General features: G+C 37.1%; 2 protein-coding genes across 15 annotated transcripts in view; one reads left to right on the top strand and one right to left on the bottom strand.

The window, feature by feature from the left end:
* LOC129762307 (complexin) overlaps positions 1–21,522 on the top strand; it is a 727,632-nt gene that overhangs the window by 43,516 nt on the left and 662,594 nt on the right. The gene's annotated exons all lie outside the window — the stretch shown is intronic.
* Positions 944–18,906, bottom strand: LOC129762305 (O-acyltransferase like protein-like). 5 transcript variants are annotated; one of them, XM_055760455.1, is made up of 7 exons: positions 18,602–18,906; positions 18,339–18,493; positions 18,053–18,198; positions 3,602–3,836; positions 2,867–3,540; positions 2,122–2,799; positions 946–2,065 (listed from the first exon to the last, which is right to left on the bottom strand). In XM_055760455.1, exons 2-7 carry the CDS (start codon positions 18,466–18,468, stop codon positions 1,895–1,897), a joined length of 2,034 nt encoding a protein of 677 aa, XP_055616430.1. In that variant the 5' UTR covers positions 18,469–18,493; positions 18,602–18,906; the 3' UTR covers positions 946–1,894. The 5 variants fall into 5 exon arrangements, with proteins under 5 accessions (XP_055616433.1, XP_055616434.1, XP_055616430.1 ...); XM_055760456.1 differs by having other exon boundaries at positions 18,696–18,906; XM_055760458.1 differs by having other exon boundaries at positions 944–2,065; positions 3,602–3,825; positions 18,339–18,906.

Here is a 21,522-nt window from a genome sequence, read left to right as displayed (position 1 = left end):
TTCTTGTCTTTGTTTTTTTTTCTCACTCGTTTCTTCTTTTCATTTCTATTTTCGTGTTTTTCCTATTTATGTATTTTTCTTAATTTTCTTTACTTTCAGATTCTTCCTTATTTTCCCGTATTTGCCTATTTTTATATTTTTTTTTGTATGTTTTCTCTATTCTCATTCACATCTTTTCCAATTTCTCTAGTTTGTAATTTTCCCTTTTTCCTATTTTATTATTTTACTTATTTCATAATTTCCTTTTTCGCATTTCTCTTCATTTTTTCCCATTTTTCTATTTCCTATTTTTCCGTTCGGGTTAGAGGAAATGTGAGTTTTCCACAGCATTTGGAAATTTTTTGACTCAAATGTAACTTTTGAAAAGGACGTATCGATTTTAGTAAAACAAATCTTTCATAGTTTATGTCTCAAAAACTATGAGTCCTACCGTAATAGGGTCTTAGAAAGAGTTATAGAGTATTGATGTCCAAACATGAAAACAGAGAAAATTTTTTTTTTATTTACAAAAAAAAATTGATTTATATATATATATATATATATATATATATATATATATATATATATATATATAGCCACAAATGATGAATCCTGGTGTGATTTAAAATAATAAAAGCTTTTCGTCAATCTCCTTCTAAATGCAGCCATTCTCGAGATATTTAAAAAATATTCCTAATTTGTTATCTTCTTATGGTATATGTTTGTTTGTTGTGTTATACGGCCATGTTCATGAAACTTTATGAATTTGCATATAATTTTGAACAACTTTTCCAAATACATCATTATGGTAAAAATATTTGAAGACATGTGGGTAAATACAAAACGTACATATTTTCCTATTTTTATTTTTTTATTTTCCTACTTCGTATTTTTCTATTTTCCTATTTTCCTGTTTTCCTATTTTCCTATTTACCTATTTTACTATTTTACTATTTTACTATTTTCCTATTTTCCTGTTCTCCTATTTTCTTATTTACCTATTTTCCTATTTTCTTATTTACTATACGTCAAAAAATTACTAACAGCTCCGACCCTGGAAAAATGAAAAATTCAAACCACGCAAACGAAGTAATGTAAATACACATGTGTTTGCATGAACACTTTCAGACTTTTACGTAGCGATTCGATCACGACTATGGCGAATGTTAGCCGACCGTAAACCAACAAGTTCAAGAATGTACCGGAAGCCCCAAAATCGTACATTTTATATCCGGTGTTAAACGCATTAATAAAAGTGTATTTAGCGTATTATGATCATATAAGTGAAAGTTAATTAATACATTATAAAAGAAATTTAAAGAAAAATAAATATAAATAAACATTTTACCCACATATCATCAGACAACCCGATTTTTTAAAAATTTTCTTACAGGTAAGCAATTGTTCAACCTATGTCTTATTGATCATGGAATAAATACTGAAATTTGAAAAGTTATTCTGGATCTCGGCCCTGGTACCTGCATCTGGAAACTCATCTGGAATGTGGATCTGGGAAATATTACAGACGTATGGTATCGACTATTGGTTTTATTTAAAAATAATATATACATAAAATACGCACACAAACGTTTTATTTCGAACGTTGGAAAATAATAACACCAAACCAACCAACGGTTTTTTTTTTGTAAAACTTGTTGATAAATACTGCTCGAATAACAGTTGCAACAAACCCGGTATTCTTCTTAATTGAAACTGTTTGCCTTTTCAAATCGTAAAACTAGTCTAGTATTTGATTCAACCACGGAATATATCAACCATAGTTTTTAGTGTGGTGCACCTTAACCAACCTTATAACTATTCGTTGGTACCCTTGGTTCTTCCTGCCCACCAACTATTTACTATCACAATTATGGCGAGTACGCGAGTATATTCCCTATAGTTATAGCCCCTCTCACTATCCCTTTGGCTGTTCCGCAACCGATCCCTGTTTATTCTGCCCGTTATCACCACCCGATCGGCTCTCAAGCAGTTCCAGAAGCGCGACTGCCATCGGGAGCTCGATCAGAACCGACAGCAAGGCGCCGCTTAGTAGCGTCCAAAAGCAGACCTGCCCGCAGAATGAGACCTGCAAATTAAAAAGTGGAAATTGGCTAATCGCAAGCTTCAAATAAGCCTACTTACGAAGACCGTATTTGTGGCGGTTGCTGGTGACTTCAGTCCCCCGAAGACCATCAAAATCACGATGAAATGAATCAGGAAAAAACTGTAGCTCAACTTCCCGAGTACACCGATAAAGGGATGACTCATGAATCTCTTGAACAGCACCTGCATGGTGCAGAGGGAAAAGAACAAATGTAAAAACGTCGTCAGCAGTGCCCAACTCTGTCTGAATAAGGTCGAGTAAATCGCTAGCAGCAGCGGGGAGATGCTCTGGCGGTTCACGAGAATCCAACAGACCGAGGTCATACAGCCGAAGTACAAAACGGCTGACGCTCGGAACAAACCCGAGAATACCCCTGAATGAAGCATGGCCTTTGGCGAATGTCGGTATTCGTGGTAGATGAAGCCTGCGAGCATTCCAAACGAGTAAGCGCCGATATTCTGATGGAACGGGAAGTAGCTGTCGTACTGATAGGCATTCTCGCGATTGTAGTTATGAGCATGTTTCAGTGAATTCATCTCCGCTGGTTCTATGTCATAGACGTAGGTGATGACGGTTGGTATAACTACGGCAGCCGCGAATGCCGCACCGAAAATGTACCTCTTCACACTCGGCCAGCGCCATATCATCATCATCATTAGCACTCCGTAAATGAAAAGCTGCATGTCAGCTGCCATGTACCATGATTGGACCATACACTGCGATTGGAGGGGAGAGCAATTCCGTTAAACATCATTTGGTTGGTGTAGGTAAAAAGAATCTCACCGGTTGATCGGTTCGAATGTAGTTGTTTATGAAGAGTAAATTTGCCCACCACCAGCGTCGGCAGTTGCGCTCCGCTTCCCCCAAAAACTGCTGCCCGATCGGACCGTCCATGACTCTCGTGAGGAAGGAAGTTGCCATCAGAATCACGAATGCATACGCTGGCAGGATCCTGTATAATCGGCCCCGCAGTTTCTCCCAAAATATAGACCTATTGAAGGTTGGATTTTTCCTGATGTGTTCCAAGAAGTTGACCGCCATCAGCATCCCCGAGATGGAGAGGAAGGTCTGAACGTAGGTGACGAATTCCGCTGTGATGAACATACCGGCAGAAGTATGCAAAAAATTTTCACCGAAAGCCGAGCTGGTGGTGGGCATCTTCATGACACCGAGACCCACGTGCAGTAGAATCACTCGAAGCATGTGGACGACCCGGAAAGCCTCCAGGAACTGCAAATCTTGTCGAATTTTACCCTCGACAGACGGCTTCAGCTGTCGGATGTTTCGGGGAACCGAAAACGCTGCCATTAGTCGTTCCAGTTGGGTTTTGCGTGGTTGGGAAAAATAATCGTCCGGGTATTTCTGGCGGACTAACTCCTTCACGTCGTATGCGGTCGATGAAACGGTTACGATCAATACCAGCAGTAGAAACACGTAGAAGCTACCTTCCAGCAGATCTGAAATGGGGTGGAGGTTTTATTGAATGACGCGTTGGGAGTATATCTAGGCATTTCTTACCCACTGATGGATTTTCACTCTCCTTGGTGTAGCAGTGGTAGATGTCCACGTGTTGATTGATTCCAAGATTGTATTTGGCTTGGATTGTACCACTAATATATGCATGCGCTAGCTGAGCATACGATCCTTTGCCGGGATCGTTCCCAACGGACTGAGAAACACTTTCCAAAGATTGAATGCAGACGCCATACTCAAGTTTGGTGTGGTCGTAATTTGTTGGATCACTGTTGAACGTCTGCGAATTGAGTGGATATTGTAATGGTACAAACGGATGATAAATAACAAGGTTAGTTAGGCGAGGAATGGTTGTGATAGCATGAGGTCAAACCATAGAGATAGTTTAATAGATCTCATGGTTTATGGGACCGCATCAGCTATTCAAATCTTCGGAACTTTGTTGAGACCTTTCACGTTACTATTCGAAGTTGAAGGGCCAAACATACATTACAACTTGCTACGAAACAGTACATTCTTACTCATTCAAATTTGTCGGTCGATGGCCATCGGCATAGTGTGCACGCATCTTAACCTTTCATAAGGCCGTGTAAACTAGGCAAGCTATCGAATTAACATAATCCTTACTTGAGGAAGGATACATATTACCTATGATAAAAAAATAAACTACGGGCAAACCATTTTTTTGTGCGGGGGATAGGGACCGCACAAAAAAAATCGTGCAAATCGTCACCAGTAGCTTTAAAAAATCGTGTTCGGTACACAATTTGAAAAAGACGTAATTCTACGTCAAAAAACTTTTTTTGTGCGGTAATTTCGTCAAATATGCTTCATTTCATATACCACACAAAAAAGGTTTTCCTGTATTAAAATAGTTTTAAAAATTGGTGGCAATATAGTTGCAACATCTCGTTAACCTTAAAACACTGTTCGCCACTGTCTTGTAAGCTCACTTTATTGCGCCTTTTCTATGCAAAAATTAAAATAATATTTCTAGTGAAGCGATGATTTTTTTTTATATAGGGGTAGTGGGGGTAATGTGGTCAGGTGGGGTAAGGTGGTCACCTGCTTGTTTAGTAGTATAACTATTGACTATTGACACCGTATTGATAGTCATCTAATGTTTGAAGAATTTAATGACTTTTGAGACACCCTGTAGTGCAGTGGAGCTGTCGCAGTCAAGATATAAATAAAAATAAAAAAACGCTCTCTCGGTAACCATTCAGCCGTAGTTTTGTGCGTTTCGGATTCAAGGAATTTCTAGTGAAATGAAGTTTATTTGACCTGATATTTGCGACAAATCAAAAGTTTGGACGACTGTTCACATATTCTAAGGGAGGTGAACAGATATTTTGTTCAATTTCAGTGATTATTTCGCATATTTCGCATTTCGTTGCTTGGGGGGCAAAGTGGTCAGTGGAGGATTACTACTGACAATGTTCTGTTTTCAAAAGCTAATATACCTGCTCCTAAAGGGGCCCCTTCTGTGGTTTTGACCCAGGAAAAATATGCCACCCCAACCAAAAGCAGGCCTGATTTTGAAATTTGAATTGAATTGAATTGAATTGATTTTTTATCTTCATTTAAGATTTTTATTATTTTTAAACGGTTTTATTTACCTTGGCCTGTTTGTATGTTTGTGACATGTTTGTCTGTAGCGCTGTCCCTCATGAACCTTTTTCGTACAAAATCGAGTCTCACTCACTTGCATAACATAGAACGCTAGAACGCTCAGCTGAGTAGTGAAATCATTTGATTTGTGACGTATTAAATGATACGGGAAGGGATTAATAGAAATTCGATCTTTAGATCACACCAATCCCATTATCCTGAAAATCCAAAATAGCGGACTACATATAATATTTTCCTAAAACCCCATCAATATGGGTATCCAACAAAACGGTTTGACTAGTAAAATACAATGATTTTTAAAAAATGCGTATTAAAAATGGCCGCCACAATTTTTTTCATTTATTTTGGTTCAACCTCTTTCCAACATGGCCTGATGAACAATTCTTCTCCAGTTAACTCGGTTCGAGGCTATCTCTCTCCGATTTCGCGGCCACCCCACGCTCTCTATGTCCTGTTCCACTTGGTTTAATCACCTTGCTCACCGCGCCGTCTCGTACCAGCCGGATTACCGATGAACACAGTAAAGTTGTCCGACATTCTTGCAACATGTCCCTCCCAACGTATCCTTCTAGCTTTGATCACTTTCTGGACACTGGGTTCGCCACCATAAAATGGCGATAAATGTTTTTCTCAATACCCCATCAAAGTAGGTATCAATTGAGAGAGTATTACTATTAGAACACAATAGTTTATGAAAAATGAAAATCCATAATGACTGTCCCCACAAAATGGGCGATCATGAAAATTTCAAAACCAAGATGGCCCCGGCACAAATAGCCAATTACCTTTTAAACGATTTTATCTAGCTTGTCCTATATGTATGTTAGTATGTATAGGGAAATTTGACGCTTTATTTAACATACTTTAAATTATCCAATTTAATTCAAATATGCGCCATTTTGTTCGCAAACTTGTTGCCATTTAGAAGGCAACTTCATTTTCCCCCCTTATAAACCCCCGCCCCCTTCTTATTTGCAAAAAAAAACTCAGCCAGTTTTCACAAGCCTCTTTTGAGGCCAACTTAGTTTCACCAAGAACGCTTTGCATGGACCGAAAGAGATGATAATCGCTTGGAGCCAGGTCCGGACTATACGGTGGGTGCAATAGGACATCCCATCCGAGCTCCCGTAGCTTCTGGCGGGTCATCAAAGATGTGTGAGGCCGAGCGTTGTCCTGGTGGAAAACAACATCATTCCTATGGATCATTTCTGGCCGCTTCTGGTCAATCGCCTGCTTCAAACGGTCAAGCTGCTCACAGTAGAGAATCGAGTTGAGGGTCTGGCCATAGTTGAGCAGCTCATAGTGGATGATCCCACCAAAGACACAGCAAAACCTTCCTGGCCGTCAATCCGGGCTTGGCGATGGTTTATGCCTGTTCACCGCGCTTCGTCCACGACTTTTTTCGCTTTAAGTTGTCGTACGTGATCCACTTTTCATCACCAGTAACCATCTTCTTCAAAAATGGGCCGAGTTCGTTCCGCTTCAGCAGTGCATCGCAGGCGTTGATTCGGTCTTTTGCGGATTTTTTTGCGTCAACTCGTGTGGCACCCATACATCCAGCTTTTTTTGGAATCCTTGAGACTGACTTGAGACTGAAAAGGACAATCACAACACTGTCAAAACGACACTTGTAGCCGAAAGATTGTCGTCTTTAAATAGCCGTATAGTATGACCCGATGCGATAAGTACAACACAAGATATGTTTCAGTATTGCCATATATTGACAATATACGACATTTCTTTTTCCCCAACCTAATATGGTTGTATGATATATGTATGTGATAGCAATATAAGAGCAGTATGAGCGAGCGAAAGAAACATCTATATAAATAAAAATTATTTGGTGTCCGTTCCTCACGATTTAACTCAAGAACGGAGCAACGGATTTGAACAGTCAGTGTCAGGATTGAAGTGTCTCAGCTCGCGTCAGGTGTATATGTCAAGAAAGAATTAATTTTGTACTGCGAATATAGATCACGCATAGAAAAATGATTTTCGGGGAACGTGAGTGTTCGAAATTATTTAAATCAGAAAAGCAGTTGTGGGCAGTACGAAGTTTGCCGGGTCAGCTAGATGAAAGTAAGCACGCATTAAACCACGATTTTGTTTTAGTCTCATCAATGCCATAGATGGAATATTTTTTTTTTGATTTTTTACAAAAAAATATAACTCAAAAACTATATTTGATAAAAAATCCGGGTCATAGGATGAAATGTAAGAAATTGTTAAATTTTGATTAAAAAAATACCAAAAAATAAAAAAAAAATTGCTCAAAAAGAAATTATTTAAAAAAATAAAATTTATTTTTCTCAAAAACGATTTTTTTTAAATTCTCAAAAAAAAATTATATCGATAGGTCTTATAATTTCCAACAAGTTGTCCTTGCATCAGAAGATGGGCACTTTTACAGGAAAACAGTTTTTCTAACAACAACTGTTTCATGTTTTCTTCGGAAAAATTACAACTAATCCTAATTTTGTTTAAAGTCAAGAATGCGATATAGTGTATTTGACAATGTTTTAGATCTTATCAATATATAAACATTCATCGAAGAAGGCAGCTTTCTGTCTTTTGTCATTTATGTTATGGAGACCCCTGAAAAAAATAATGTTTTACTCGTTACATTTTTGTGTGTAAATTCTCGCGTTTAACATGTTCTTGACGTGTTTCTTAATTGAAAAAGTTAGCAGATCATGTAAATCACGATAATTTATACATGAAAATGTTACGAATTCAACTTTAATAGTAATTTTTCAAAGAAAAACATGACAAGGTTGTTGTTCGAAAAACTTTTTACCTGTAAAAGTGCTCATCTTCTGATGCATGGACAACTTGTTGGAAATTATAAGAGCTATTCAAATATTTTTTTTTGAGAATTTAAAAAAAATCGTTTTTGAGAAAAATGAATTTTAATTTTTGATATATTTTTTTTCAGTGAAATTTTTTTTCAAAAAAAATGGTATTTTTTCATGAAAATTTAAACAAGTTTCTACATTTCATCCTTTGAATTTGAATCTTGTAGGTATTATAGTTTTTGAGTTATATTTTTTTGTAAAAAATCGAGAAAAACATCTTTTTTCTTTTTCTGAATATTTCAAGTATGCAAAGTTGCTTGAAAGAGCCATATGTTTAAACTCACAACGTTTCGCTGCTATCTGAGATGGTGCTGCCGACTCCTAAGACGAGTTGGCATGAAATTCTTCAAATACGGATCTAATATTTTACGATAAAGGAAACACTATCAAGTTTCACGAAGGTCTGTGAATCACTCTGTCGGGTTGGCATGGAATAGCTGTCGGGTTGGCATGGAATAGCTGTCGGGTTGGCATGGAATGAATCCGGCGATTCATTCCAATCTTCATCGGATACCCATGACTGACGGTTTTAGATATCTGTAGTTGAGCTGCTAACGCACATGTCATGTACCGAAGGTTATTCTTGATCGGAGTCTCGATTTGATCTATATTTGATCAATATCTCTGATTTATATGTTTTTGAAGGTGTGAATTAGACAAGAGTGAGTATCTAACATATATGGTCAATGGTATTCTGAGCGGAATGAGCAAACCAATCGCACCTAACGTCAGATAATCGATCCCAAGGTGCTGTGCGCAAATCGGTGAATGAAATACATAGAAATCGCCTGTATCCTCTAGTGATCCGATATGACGTTGCTTTTTTTAAGCTAACAACAATAAAGCAGCAAAAAATTGGTCAGTCTGACCTCAAACATGCATTTGTTTTTGGTTAAGCGCTATGCCCATCATTAATAGGTAGCAACACCATAATGCTTTCACCTCATGCTTCACAAACATTCGGCTGACAAATCGCGTGAAACGGTTGAATTTTGGTGTGCAGACAACACAAGAGCAGCAAAGCAGGATTTTCAAACATTGAATTTTAAATTTTAAAAGAACAAGACCCCATCGAGAGAACCTTGCAATGTGTTGTACCGATCAGATCAATAAACATTTGGTTTTATTATCAATTAATAGCCATACATTTATGGACAAGCCGTTTTCGACTGCTTAATTAGGAACATGGCCTCATAATAAAACCGAGAATCCGAACAGGAAGCTTTTCCAAATATTGGGGTCGGAACTGAGTTGCGTCGCACGATGGCCATATTTCGGCGTCATATATTTAGTCGTAATTTTTCATCGCCCAAAGTGAAGGGTACGTGTCCATCGCAGTGAATAATTTGATTATAACTATCTGCTTTAGCTAATTGGAAGAGTCATAAAATTTTCAAACTTGGCGAATCACCTCAGAGATGATTGCAACATTTATGCATTCAATTGTTGTTTTTTCGCATTGATTGCGTGGAAAAGGGAATCAAAGCTGTGCGATCTGTCGGTCGTGGTCAGTGGTCACCGTGGTCAGTGGTCTAATCATAAGGTTTTTTTGTAAACTGAGAACTTCAGAACTAAATGCGGCATGGTTGACGTCCAGGTTCAATTTGCGCTCTTTATTAATTTTTAAACAATTAACACATTTCAATACAGTTGACTTGCACTCAGATGTTCTGTGTTTTTGACTGCATCTAGAGCACGTCTCATAATTATTGCAATATTTGCTTTTATGCCCAAATTCTCTACATTTGAAACATCTTAAAACATTAATCGCGGGAGCAACTGAGCACCGATCGAACCCTACATTTACTTTTTTCGCTCTCAATAAATTGTTATATGTGTCAAGATCTACCTCAATTACAACATTAAACTTGTTGTATGTGAAGCGTGGATTTTCATACGTATTTATTATTTTCACATCTTTAATAGCGATGGCTTAATTTTGACTTCTTAAATAGTCAATGAAAACGTCGGAGGAATACTGGTCGCTCATGCCCACTACTTTTAATCTCGGCACCGTCGTGGGAACAACAGCTCTATATTCTTCACCCAGATTGCTCTCAATGTCATTTCTCATCTCATTTACATTGGCTCCAGTTGCACACTCAACAATGATGGAACCATTTCTACCATTTTTAAAGTTACAGATTTTGTGTGTTCTTGGATCTAATTTAGTTTTCAAAATCTTGCGCGTATCCTCGCAAGTTTATTTGGACTCTCTGGGTTTTATTATAATGACCGGAGGAGCCTTACGATAGCGCTTGATGCTTTTACCCGTCCTATTAGTATTATTAACTACATTAGAAGTTTTAACAACATCCGCGAAACTTATTTTTCCTTGAAATTCATCATCATTTTCACTATTGACAAATTTGTGTTTCTTTCGTTTATTTTGATGCGATTCTGTAGGAATCGCTTCAGGTCCTTTTAGCAAATTATTCATTGCAGCTACATTTTTTGGCGCATCAATTGAAAAACCCGAAGATATCGAATCCAATTTCTCACCAATTAATTTTTCAAGAGACCCATTTACATTTAGGGCCTGATTCTCGAATACACTTCACGGTGGAAACGAAATAAACGGCACGCCATTGAACTACGTTTTACGAGTTAGTGAAGTGTCGAAGATAATGATGAGTTTTCAGGCAGAATGAGCACTTTTAAAATTAAAAACCATTAATGAAAATTAACTTCTTCGTATCAAACTGGTATTCAATGTGAGTGGAAAACTCTGTTTCCTTCATGTGGTATAATAATCTCATACAAAAAATTAATCTGAAGATAATTTGATTTTATAATGATAAATTTAGTGGGAAACTAATCTCGCATCCAGATGTCGACACTGTACTGTTGTCATCGCGAATGCGTTTCATACCGTTTCCACCGTGAAGTGTATTCGTAGTGTATTCGAGAATCAGGCCCTTAGTCTCAATTCATCCATCCCGATCTTTAGCGCGTTGTTTATCTGTGCAGTGATGTGATCTCGCATGCCCGTAAGCGAGTCAGAGAGCGAAGATAGCTTCTGCACCTCTTGCTCTAGCTTTTTCACATCTGAAATAACATCGTTCTGCACACCACAAGATTGATCTAATAAACAATCATTACACTTGAAGAACACATTTACATTCTCCGTGATGAGTTTCGCTGTCGTTCGGCTTAGAAGCGTGCATTTGTAGTGCAATACACCAATACATTTACCGATACAACAAACTGGCAGATCGCTCACCACTATCCCAAGCTTACAGACAGAACATTCCATGACCCAATCCGCGTTGACGGCATTGAGCTTCGTATTACGAAATTGGGGAGTAGGCATGACAATATTGGTTTGCAGAAGAAATGAAAACACTTTCAAAATAAGAACTATGAATGAAAATTATTATTCTCAAATCAAGTAAGTACTCTATGTAAATTAAAATCTCTCTTGCTTGCAATTTACGATAAATATCATACAAAAATTGTGTCTAAAGACAATTTTATATTATAATGGTAAGTTTTGGTGAGAATATCTGAAAATTCATAGAAAATAGGTTAAATTAGGGTCTGAACAACGTACTTCTAGTAGGTAAATAACGCTAAGAAAAAAAAATTCATACAAATTTTAGCAATTTTAAACTGCCTTAGGGCCGTCTAATCTGATAGAGAATAGTTGGCCTCATGCAAACTAATGTTGTATCCAGATGTCGAAAGCATTCCGCCGTCAACGCGAATTCTACCAACACCATACTAGTCGTCAAGAAAATCATCGAAGTATTCAAAATAGTAAGGTAATTGCAAATTTTTCACCAAATATGATACTCTATCACCTCTTGATTAATTTTTTTTATGAGAGAAAAGTGTTTTCTGTTTTTAAGGACATTAAATTTTATACTCAAAAAGGAAAAAATATATTAGGATTACCGGTAAGTTTCTTCGGTTTTACAACAGATGGCGTAACTTGATTGTTATTCCAGTGAACCAAATTTCCAGATATTCGTTGGAAAGCTACTGTCATTGCGTGTATTTTTCAGTATAATTCAAAAAGTTGAAGCGTAAACAACATAGTTTTTTGCCACTTCGAATATGTCGAATTCCGTACCAACGAGAGTGTTTTTGCGGGGAGTGTTACTTCATTACTTCAATACGAAGAAAAAAAGCTGCGGAAAGTCATCGCATTTTGGTGGAATTTTATGGTGACCATGCTCAAATTGAGCGAACGTGTCAGACGTGGTATGCACGTTTTAAAAGTGGTAATATGGACTTGGAAGACGAAGAACGTTCCGGGCCGCCAAAAAAGTTTGAAGATGAAGAATTGGAGGCTTTACTCGATCAAAATCCGTCACAAACGCAATAAGAACTTGCAGATACACTTGGAGTAGCTCAGCAAACCATATCTGATCGTTTAAATGCAATTATCTGAAAGATGGGACACTGGGTGACATATGAATTGTAACAACGAGACGTCGAACGCCATTTTTTCACGTGCGAACAACTGCTCCAACGGCATAAAGGAAAGGTTTTTTGCATCAAATCGTTACTGGTGATGAAAAGTGAGTCCATTACGACAATCTTCAACGTCGGGTAACGTATGGATATCCTGGCCATGCATCAACCTCGACGGCCGCGCGGAATATTTACGGCCAGAAGGTTATGCTGTCTATTTGGTGGGACCAGCTGGGTGTGGTGTACTATGAGCTGCTAAAACCGAATAAAACCATTACGGGGGACCTCTACCGTTGATAATTGATGCGTTTGAGCCGTGCACTGAAGGAAAAACGGCCACAATACGAGCAAAGACACGAGACAAGTTATTTTGCAGCACGACAATGCTCGGCCGCATGTCGCGAAACCGGTCAAAACATACTTGGAAACGCTGAAATGGGAGGTCCTATCCTAACCGCCGTATTCTCCAGACATTGCTCCGTCCGATTACTACCTTTTTTGAATGATGTAACATAGCCTGGTTGACCAGCACTTCAACCGACAAACCGGTCGATTTTTTCCGCAAAGGGATCCGTGAATTGTCAGAAAGATGGGAAAAAGTTGTGCCGATGGCCGATGGGCGATACTACATTTGTAAATAAAAAATATAAAAAATATTACTTTTTTCGACTAAATTTTATACTGGGTTTGAATATATACAGTGAAAACAAATTGGGGACTGTATAGTATTAATTCCGCTCTGTACGCAGGTTGAAATTGTCCAAAAATTGAATTTGATGATGAAGAAAACACATATTTTTCAGTAGAACCCCAAAACATTTTTAATGGAATTCATCCCCGTTTGATAAAACTAAATTTTTGTTTGTTTCGACGAAAGCCATTCGCCGATCCATTTTTCGACACTTAAATTCTCGGCGAAGTGCGCCTCCGTCCTTTTGAAGCAAATAGATGATCATCTGACGGACCCGGTTTGGAGAATACGGCGGCTGCGATAACGTTTTCCGGTTAAGGGTTTTAGCGGTCTGCGCTGGTGCATTGTCATGTTGTAATACCACTTTACCGTGCCTTCGAGCCCTTTCATTAATTTTTTTCCTTCAATGCAAAGGCTGAATTTATCATTCATTGACGGAAGTGATTTGTATCCTTCACTTCACCTACTTTGAAAACAAAACTGAACATAAGCTGTTGACTGCTCGCTATCTAGAGCGGCACTGAAATAGAAAACACACATAAACACCTGGGGGAACTTGACATGTGTGTGACCGACAGCAAAACAGAAGCAACAGAAAAACAAGTAGCTATTTTACTGCGCTTCGTTTCGTTTGTATTTCCACAGTGTGTAGGTTAGGGTGCCAATGAAAATGGTCACTCTAATTTCAAAAAGTTACCTCATAAAAAATGTTCACCACCTCGAAAAAACACCCTATGCCAAATATTAGCTCAGCCGGACTTGAGAAAGAGTGGCGCAAAGCAGTTAAAGTTTGAGTTCTTTGAAAATCGAAAAATCACCTCTCTCCCCTCTCTCTTCCGATTCCGATTGAGCTGAATTTTGGCATAGGATGTTTTTTCGAGGTTGTGAACATTTTGTATAGGGTAACTTTTTGAAATTTCAGGATCGATTTTTTCCCATACATTCATTGGCACCCTAGTTTAGGTACTGAATTCTTGCACTGTGGACTGTGAACGATTATCGCATCAGCTAAGTAAGTAGCAAAAAGCCAATTTGAAAATATTAACATTAACTCTAATTCCTAATATACGCTGTTAACTTCTCTGAGATAGATAGCAGCGGTTAGAGTTCTAGAGATTCTAAACTCATCAACACAATAAAACTGAGTTGTGCCTCGCCGCTACCTTACTTGCTCATTTTTGATGACACAGCTTGCTTATACCAATGGACCAATCAGAATCTTCGTTTTCGTTTAATGTTTGACATTTCTCAAATGTTCAATAGTTTGCTCAAATAAATATTCCTTCATACGCGGAAATATTTCCAATCGATTGCTACAAACAGTTCTGTGATCAATCGAGAAATGTTCGCGTTATACTTACGTTGTTCCACGTTAAAACATCAGACATATAATTTCTAATGTACAACATGGCTCTTGCAGGTCGTTCCACTTCTACGAACTCTTCTACGAACCTTGAATTTGTGAATTTTATTCTGTATGCAATGGATAATGGCAAACATATAGAAGCTCTTCACATACAATTCAATAAAGCGTATATATCATCCTTGGTCCAGAAACCATGCAAATCATAACAAATTAATACAATCAATGATTACAAAATCAAAATCCATTTTTTTTCGCAAGTCTAATATTTTTTAGAAAAACTATCTTGTTCTTCTTGGATGGTACTAACGTTCCCAGTGGAACTTTGGCCCTCTCAACGTAAGTATTGCTTGCGTTATTTTTATTAGTAGAACTTAGTTGAGATTTTTATGCCGAAAAACACGCCTTGAATGTATTCTGGAATGGCATGCTCTAGAATATGCGTGACCACAGTGCAAGTTGGAAGAAATTTTTTTGGCGAAAAATCCCCCGGCCAGAACGGGAATCGATTCCGAATCCCCGGCATGGTAATGTGGGAAGCTAACCACTCGGCCACGTGAGCACCATGAAAAAGACTATCTAATTGGCTTTAATTTTATGTGTCGATCATCTGAATCGGTCCAGTAGACCAAAAGTTATGAGTTTTTGTGTTGGAAAAAAATGATTTTTCGAACCATCGGTTAACTTTTAAAAATCAACTCAAAAACGAAAAAAAAGTATTTTTATTTCGTATATATATAGTATATATTTTACCCTAAAAGTATTGTATTTTTTCAAAAAAGAACAGGTGATTGGCTTTAATTTGATATATCGATCATCTGAATCGGTCTAGTAATTCGAAAGTTATGAAATTTTGAAAAAAGTCATTTTTGGAAAAAAGAGCAAAAAGTTCATTTTTTGGACAACCCTAAAATGGAAATGGTCACCCTAATGAAAAAATAAAAAATACGGATCAATTCCATACAAATAAAATACAATCATCATTTTACTATAGTTTCTGTTTTAAATATGTATTCCATGTAAGGTAGAAACATGTTATTTGCAAGTGGTTGAAACATCTTGAACGAGAATTGTATCTGAAAATAATTTGTTATTATAATGACAAGTTTTGGTAAAAGTACTAGGAAATTTATAGTAAAAGGAAATTGTAAAGGGTCAATTAGAAGATCAATCAATTGACAGTTCTGCGATTGGACCCATGAACGTTCGATTAGCAAGAAAACGTGAATGTTTGAGGGTATTGATAATAAAAATATCCATCTTGTGCGGAACGAAGTTTGCCGGGTCAGCTAGTATATTATACGAATACTGTAGCGGTATGGGAGCACATTTTCTGTTATTTTTGAGCACATTTAATGTAATCAATCAGGATGTCGAAACGTTTGCTAAAAATTAAGTTTGGGTGTAGAATAAGATTTGTGGTATAGATGGTGGTATAAATTGAGAAATGTTAAATAAAAAGCTCGCCTCCATTCGTTACTGAACATGTACTAAATGGGTGATAAGTAATATCAGTTAGGCGCTCCCTCAGTTAAGATCTGTGCTGGTTACGTCCTGCAACTAGAAGGCACGGGAAAGAATGTTAAACTTGAACTCTAAATGAACCATTCTACAGAATCCGTAATGTTGGGAGCATAGCCGAAGAGACGTAGGACTACACCAAGGGCTGTCAATTGAAGTAACTTGTAGAATATCCGAGTAGTTTTCCGTACCTATTAGCAAAATTACATCTTCAACGACGCCACTTCTAACCATGGTTCCGACGAAAAATCGTTGAAATCTAATGATCCATCGGAATCCAATCACCAAACACCAATTAACTCAACACATTGCATTGAATTTTATTGTGATAACTCTCCAGTTAACACACTTTATTCGGTGGCCCTGAAAAGTGCCAATGGATTCACGAGAAGAAACTGCCATATGTCGAAGTTTGTCTCCTTAGTTCGCCAATGCACTCTTCTGCAAAAACTGAATGCAGTCACAAGCAATTTTCCATCAGTATCAACACTGCATGCTGTATGGATTACATGAAAGCGATGGATGACAACAAAATTAAAACTCGTTGGCGTTGATCAGAAGTTTTAATCCCAGCTTGGCTGATCATCCATCGCAGCCTTATTTCTGTTAACATGCCCTATTCAAAGTTGGCTTTGGCTGTTTTCATCCAAATATTAGCTAGTCTCTGGCTTTTTTTCTCCAAAACATAAACACGAGGCGTCTACAAAAAAAACGAAGCGTCTACAAAAAAAATTTGGTCCTTTTTTAGAATCGAGGCAAAAATTAAAATATATTTTTTCTCGTCAAAGTAATACATTGACCTTGTACAGAATTTATTCGAGTTTTCAAAATTACCTTCCGATTTGCGGTGCGGTCATTATTATAAAGACGAAGGGATAATCATTCATTCAAACGGAAATATCTCTGTATGGAAAGGTCCTACAAGCACGTTCTACGGATCAAATGAAAGTTGTTTGATAAGGTTAATTGAATTTGCTATTGACTTTTCAAAAAAAAATTGTGTTGATCTACGAGAAATTTAAAAAAAAGTAGAAATAAATCAATTTATTATTTCTTCCAGATATTTTTGTACAGTGTGTTCACACACACCCGGACTTGAAAGTTCAAGCTTTTAAAATGGGGTACATCCCATTTTTATGCGTTGATTTTTCATTAAGTTACAGCGTTTCAAAAATCATCTAAAAATTTTCATTTTTTTTTTGTCGAGTGTATGTACATTTTAATTTTAATTTTTCTCATTTTTTTGTAATTCTAAAAGGCAATAAATAAGTAATGCAAAGGGTATTAATAATTGTTCCATGTGAATTTTTGCTCGAGTGTCTTTACTTACACTGATAATTAATGATAAAAGAATAATGAATATAATTGTCTTTGAACAACAGAGATTAGACCATTTAAACAAAATTTTCATTCTATGATCATCAATTTGTGTGTGTCTTTGGAAACGTGTTGCATGTTTATTGTTTAGCGAAGCAAAATTTCCTGATGTAACAGTGCAACGAAATACAACGAGGAAGCAAACCTCAAATCAGTTCTTAATTATGCTGTCTCAAGCTATCATTAATAAATGTTTGAACCGAACTAGTCAGAACAACAAAATTGCTTGCTGGTCGAAATTAAATACATCAAAAAAGACCAACTATTTTCGTGTGTGTCCAACCTTAACTCCTATTTGGCCTCTGGATAAATACGTTTGTGCACCCGTGGCCGAGTGGTTAGCGTCCCACACTATCATGCCGGGTGTTCGGGTTCGATTCCCGTTCTGGTTGGGGGATTTTTTGTCAAAGAAAATTCTTCCGGCTTGCACTGTGGTCACGCGTATTCTAGAGCTTGCCACTTTAGAGTACATTCAAGGCGTGTTATTCGGCATAGAAATCTCAACCAAGTATTAATGAACGACGCTAGTTAATGAATACGTTGAGACGGCAAAAGTTCCGCAGGGAACGTTAACGCCATTCAAGAAGAAGAAGATAAATACGTTTGTCATTTGCCAGCTTGGTGGAAACGATACTCACGCTAATGTTTCGCCAAAGTTCCGATGACTCATCTGGTGTGATGTACGCGTGGACCAGACAGTAGGCGTAGTTCCTTGGGTGTGCCATCCTACAATCCTCGAAATCATCATAGACATGTAACTTCGGAAATTTGAGGATTTCAGACACTGTCAACCACAAAAACAAAATACAAAAAAAAACGATACAGTTGGATAAAAACGAGCAACAAATAACCCCAAATTATCGCCTGAGTAATCACTTCATCTTTGCTAGACATGATTAATGACAGTCCGTGTTTTTGCCTTACGTTCAATCCAACCGACGTTTGCAGCATCCGACGTTGGTCCACCGTTCACTCCGACCAGCTCTAGCAGTGGCTGCAGTCCCAGTAACACAAGTACGAAAGCCAAACCCAACCGTAACGATTTTGTGTCCATGTTTGGTTTGTGTGGTCGATAGAATCTTATCATTTGGGTTGAATCAAAACAAAAACACAATTGGCCTTAGACAATTTCAACGACGATCAGATTTCAGAAAAAAAATTCACACGCAAAGTGCGCATTTCCTTACAGTCGGATGATTTTTTCTTCGTGCCTTTTAATTTTCACAATGCCTCTCAAACACTATGTGATGATGATTTTACAAATTTCACCCAACCACTCACTTGCAACGCTCTATGTACTCGGGTTCCTTAATTTTCTTCGCCGGCACGACACAAGTCTTGTATCATTAGTAACAACAGCGACACGGTCCGCGACTCGAGGGTTTTGTTTACACCTTATGAGAGCACAGCTAGGGTAAACAACGCCAACACTTCCAGGATAACGCGCAACTTTATGACTGCGCCGATTGACGATCTTTCTGAGACTGATCCAAACGCCTTACCGCCCAATCGTAACCTAGGTGACAGTGGGTTCGCTCTTATTGGTGGGGTGCTGCTGACGATTGTAAACCAATCGCCCGAACGTTGGTTCAAATTGGTGACCTTCGCACGATGGTAATATTCTACAAGGGTGTCTCACGGATCTGTCTCGAATGCACTCGGGAGCGTAATTAGCGCCTGATGTTTAGGAACAATTCGCATGCCGGAAACTCTAGCGAGGTGTCGATGGAAAAAGGAAAGCGTTTTGTTGAGACACAACACTCATTGGTTTGAAATTATAAAATTGGCGGTAACACTTCCTGTTTAATAGACTGATTTATGTGACGAATCCGCACCCATGGAAACGAAGTGGAAATCGCCTCCATACGATCTAAGAGGCAATTATTGAACTATTATAAAAATCTTCAAATGAGTTTCAAAATATGGTTTCTGGAATCTGGATCATGAATCCAGAATCTGAATCTAGAATCTGAATCTAGAATCTGAATCTAGAATCTGAATCTAGAATCTGAATCTAGAATCTGAATCTAGAATCTGAATCTAGAATCTGAATCTAGAATCTGAATCGAGAATCTGAATCTAGAATCTGAATCGAGAATCTGAATCGAGAATCTGAATCTAGAATCTGAATCTCGAATCTGAATCTAGAATCTGAATCTAGAATCTGAATCTCGAATCTGAATCTAGAATCTGAATCTAGAATCTGAATCTAGAATCTGAATCTAGAATCTGAATCTAGAATCTGAATCTAGAATCTGAATCTAGAATCTGAATCTAGAATCTGAATCTAGAATCTGAATCTAGAATCTGAATCTAGAATCTGAATCTAGAATCTGAATCTAGAATCTGAATCTAGAATCTGAATCTAGAATCTGAATCTAGAATCTGAATCTAGAATCTGAATCTAGAATCTGAATCTAGAATCTGAATCTAGAATCTGAATCTAGAATCTGAATCCAGAATCTGAATCTAGAATCTGAATCTAAAATCTGAATCTAGAATCTGAATCTAGAATCTGAACCTTGAATTTGTATCGAGAATCTAACACTTTCTATAGAATCCACATGAAAAGGGAGGATACAGCTTCCAAATTTCAAATTCAGATCTAAGATTTAGATTTAGAATTTGCATCTAAATCAGATTCCTGAGTCCGATTCAGAATCAATTTCTATATTGGAAATCCAGGTTCATATTCATGATCCAGTTTCTAGAAAACCCAGAGTTTCACTGTAATCGTAATTTGTGATCCGAATGTAGGATCTGGTGTCGGAAAAGTTTCGTCTAGGAATTTAACTATATAGATATACAGTAGGGTGCCAATGAAAATGGTCATCTCGAATTTCAAAAAGTTACCCCATAAAAAATGTAAATCTCGACGTGTCATGCAATTTTAAGACATTTGACATCACTAGATCTCGACGTTTCATGTCATTTTGAAACATTTGTTATCAAAAATTTTTTTTCGAAAACCGCGATTTCCTTTACTTCCCCCTTGGGTGATTTTCGATTTTCAAAAAACTCAAACTTTAACCGCTTTGCGCCACTCTCCCTCAAGTCCGATTGAGCTGAAATTTGGCATAGGGTGCTTTTCGAGTTGTGAACATTTTGTATAGGGTAACTTTTTGAAATTTTAGGGTCGATTTTTTCCCATACATGACCGATTGATATGAAATTTGATACACATATTTTTTCCCATACATTCATTGGCACCCTAATATACAGCCATTCCTTGCCAAACCAATATAGTGGTTCTCATATTTTCGTGAAAAATGGTAGATTTGTTTTTTATCGTAAACAATTAAACCTGTGTTTTTTTTTATTTTTTCGGTAGGGTGGTCCGAATTTTTTTTTGAAAATTCAATCTCATCTGAAAATTGAATCTCATCTTTTTAGGAAAAAGACTCCATTTGCAGAAAATTAGAATTTTGTTTCTGTTATCATTAATTGTATTTGTTTTTTATGGATTTCATATCGGTTTGGCATGGAATGGCTGTATAATTATTTTTGAATTGCGAGTGTGAGATTTGAAAAAAAAATATTGTTGAATCATGACAACTCAACTGGCCGTGGTCAGCAACATCTCAGATATCAGTGAAAAACTATGGGTGTAAAGACATGGTTCATTTAAACAACTTTGCATACTTGAAATCTTCAAAAAAGTAATTGAAGGAGCCAAAAATTTGTTCTTGATTTTTTACGAAAAATTAGAACTCAAAAACTATAATTCCTACGAAATTGTGGTCAGAATGAAATGAATGAAATGTATGAAATGTAGGAAATTTTTTAAATCTCCAAAATCTAAAAAAAACCACTTAAAAAATATTTTAAAAATTAAAACTCATTTTTCTTAAAAACGTTTTTTTTATGAATAGCCCTTACATTTTCCAATAAGTCGTCCATACATTGTAAGATGACACATTTTCAGGGTAAAGGTTTTTTAACAAAAACTTTTTGATGTTTTCTTTGAAAAAAAAAATACAACTAACCCTAATTTTGTTTGAAGTCAAGATAGCGATATAGTGTTTTTAACAATGTTTCAGATCTTGTTGAAATATGAACTTTTGTCGAGGACGTCAACATTCTACCTTTTATAGTTTCCGGAATATTT

Source organism: Toxorhynchites rutilus, chromosome 1 (genome assembly GCF_029784135.1).
Source record: "Toxorhynchites rutilus septentrionalis strain SRP chromosome 1, ASM2978413v1, whole genome shotgun sequence".
NCBI lineage: Eukaryota > Metazoa > Arthropoda > Insecta > Diptera > Culicidae > Toxorhynchites > Toxorhynchites rutilus.
The sequence above is the reverse complement of the archived record's forward strand: the minus strand, read 5'-3'. Positions and strand labels throughout refer to the sequence as shown.

What these genes read in the sequence shown, in the direction of transcription:
- LOC129762305 (XM_055760454.1), bottom strand. Translation starts at nt 18,501, where the DNA reads ATGATAAGATTCTATCGACCACACAAACCAAACATGGACACAAAATCG. An exon ending in AAACGTCGGTTGGATTGAAC is followed by an intron (nt 18,199 to 18,338) that starts GTAAGGCAAAAA and finishes TGTGGTTGACAG; the next exon opens with TGTCTGAAATCCTCAAATTT. An exon ending in CCGCCACAAATACGGTCTTC is followed by an intron (nt 2,066 to 2,121) that starts GTAAGTAGGCTT and finishes TTTAATTTGCAG; the next exon opens with GTCTCATTCTGCGGGCAGGT.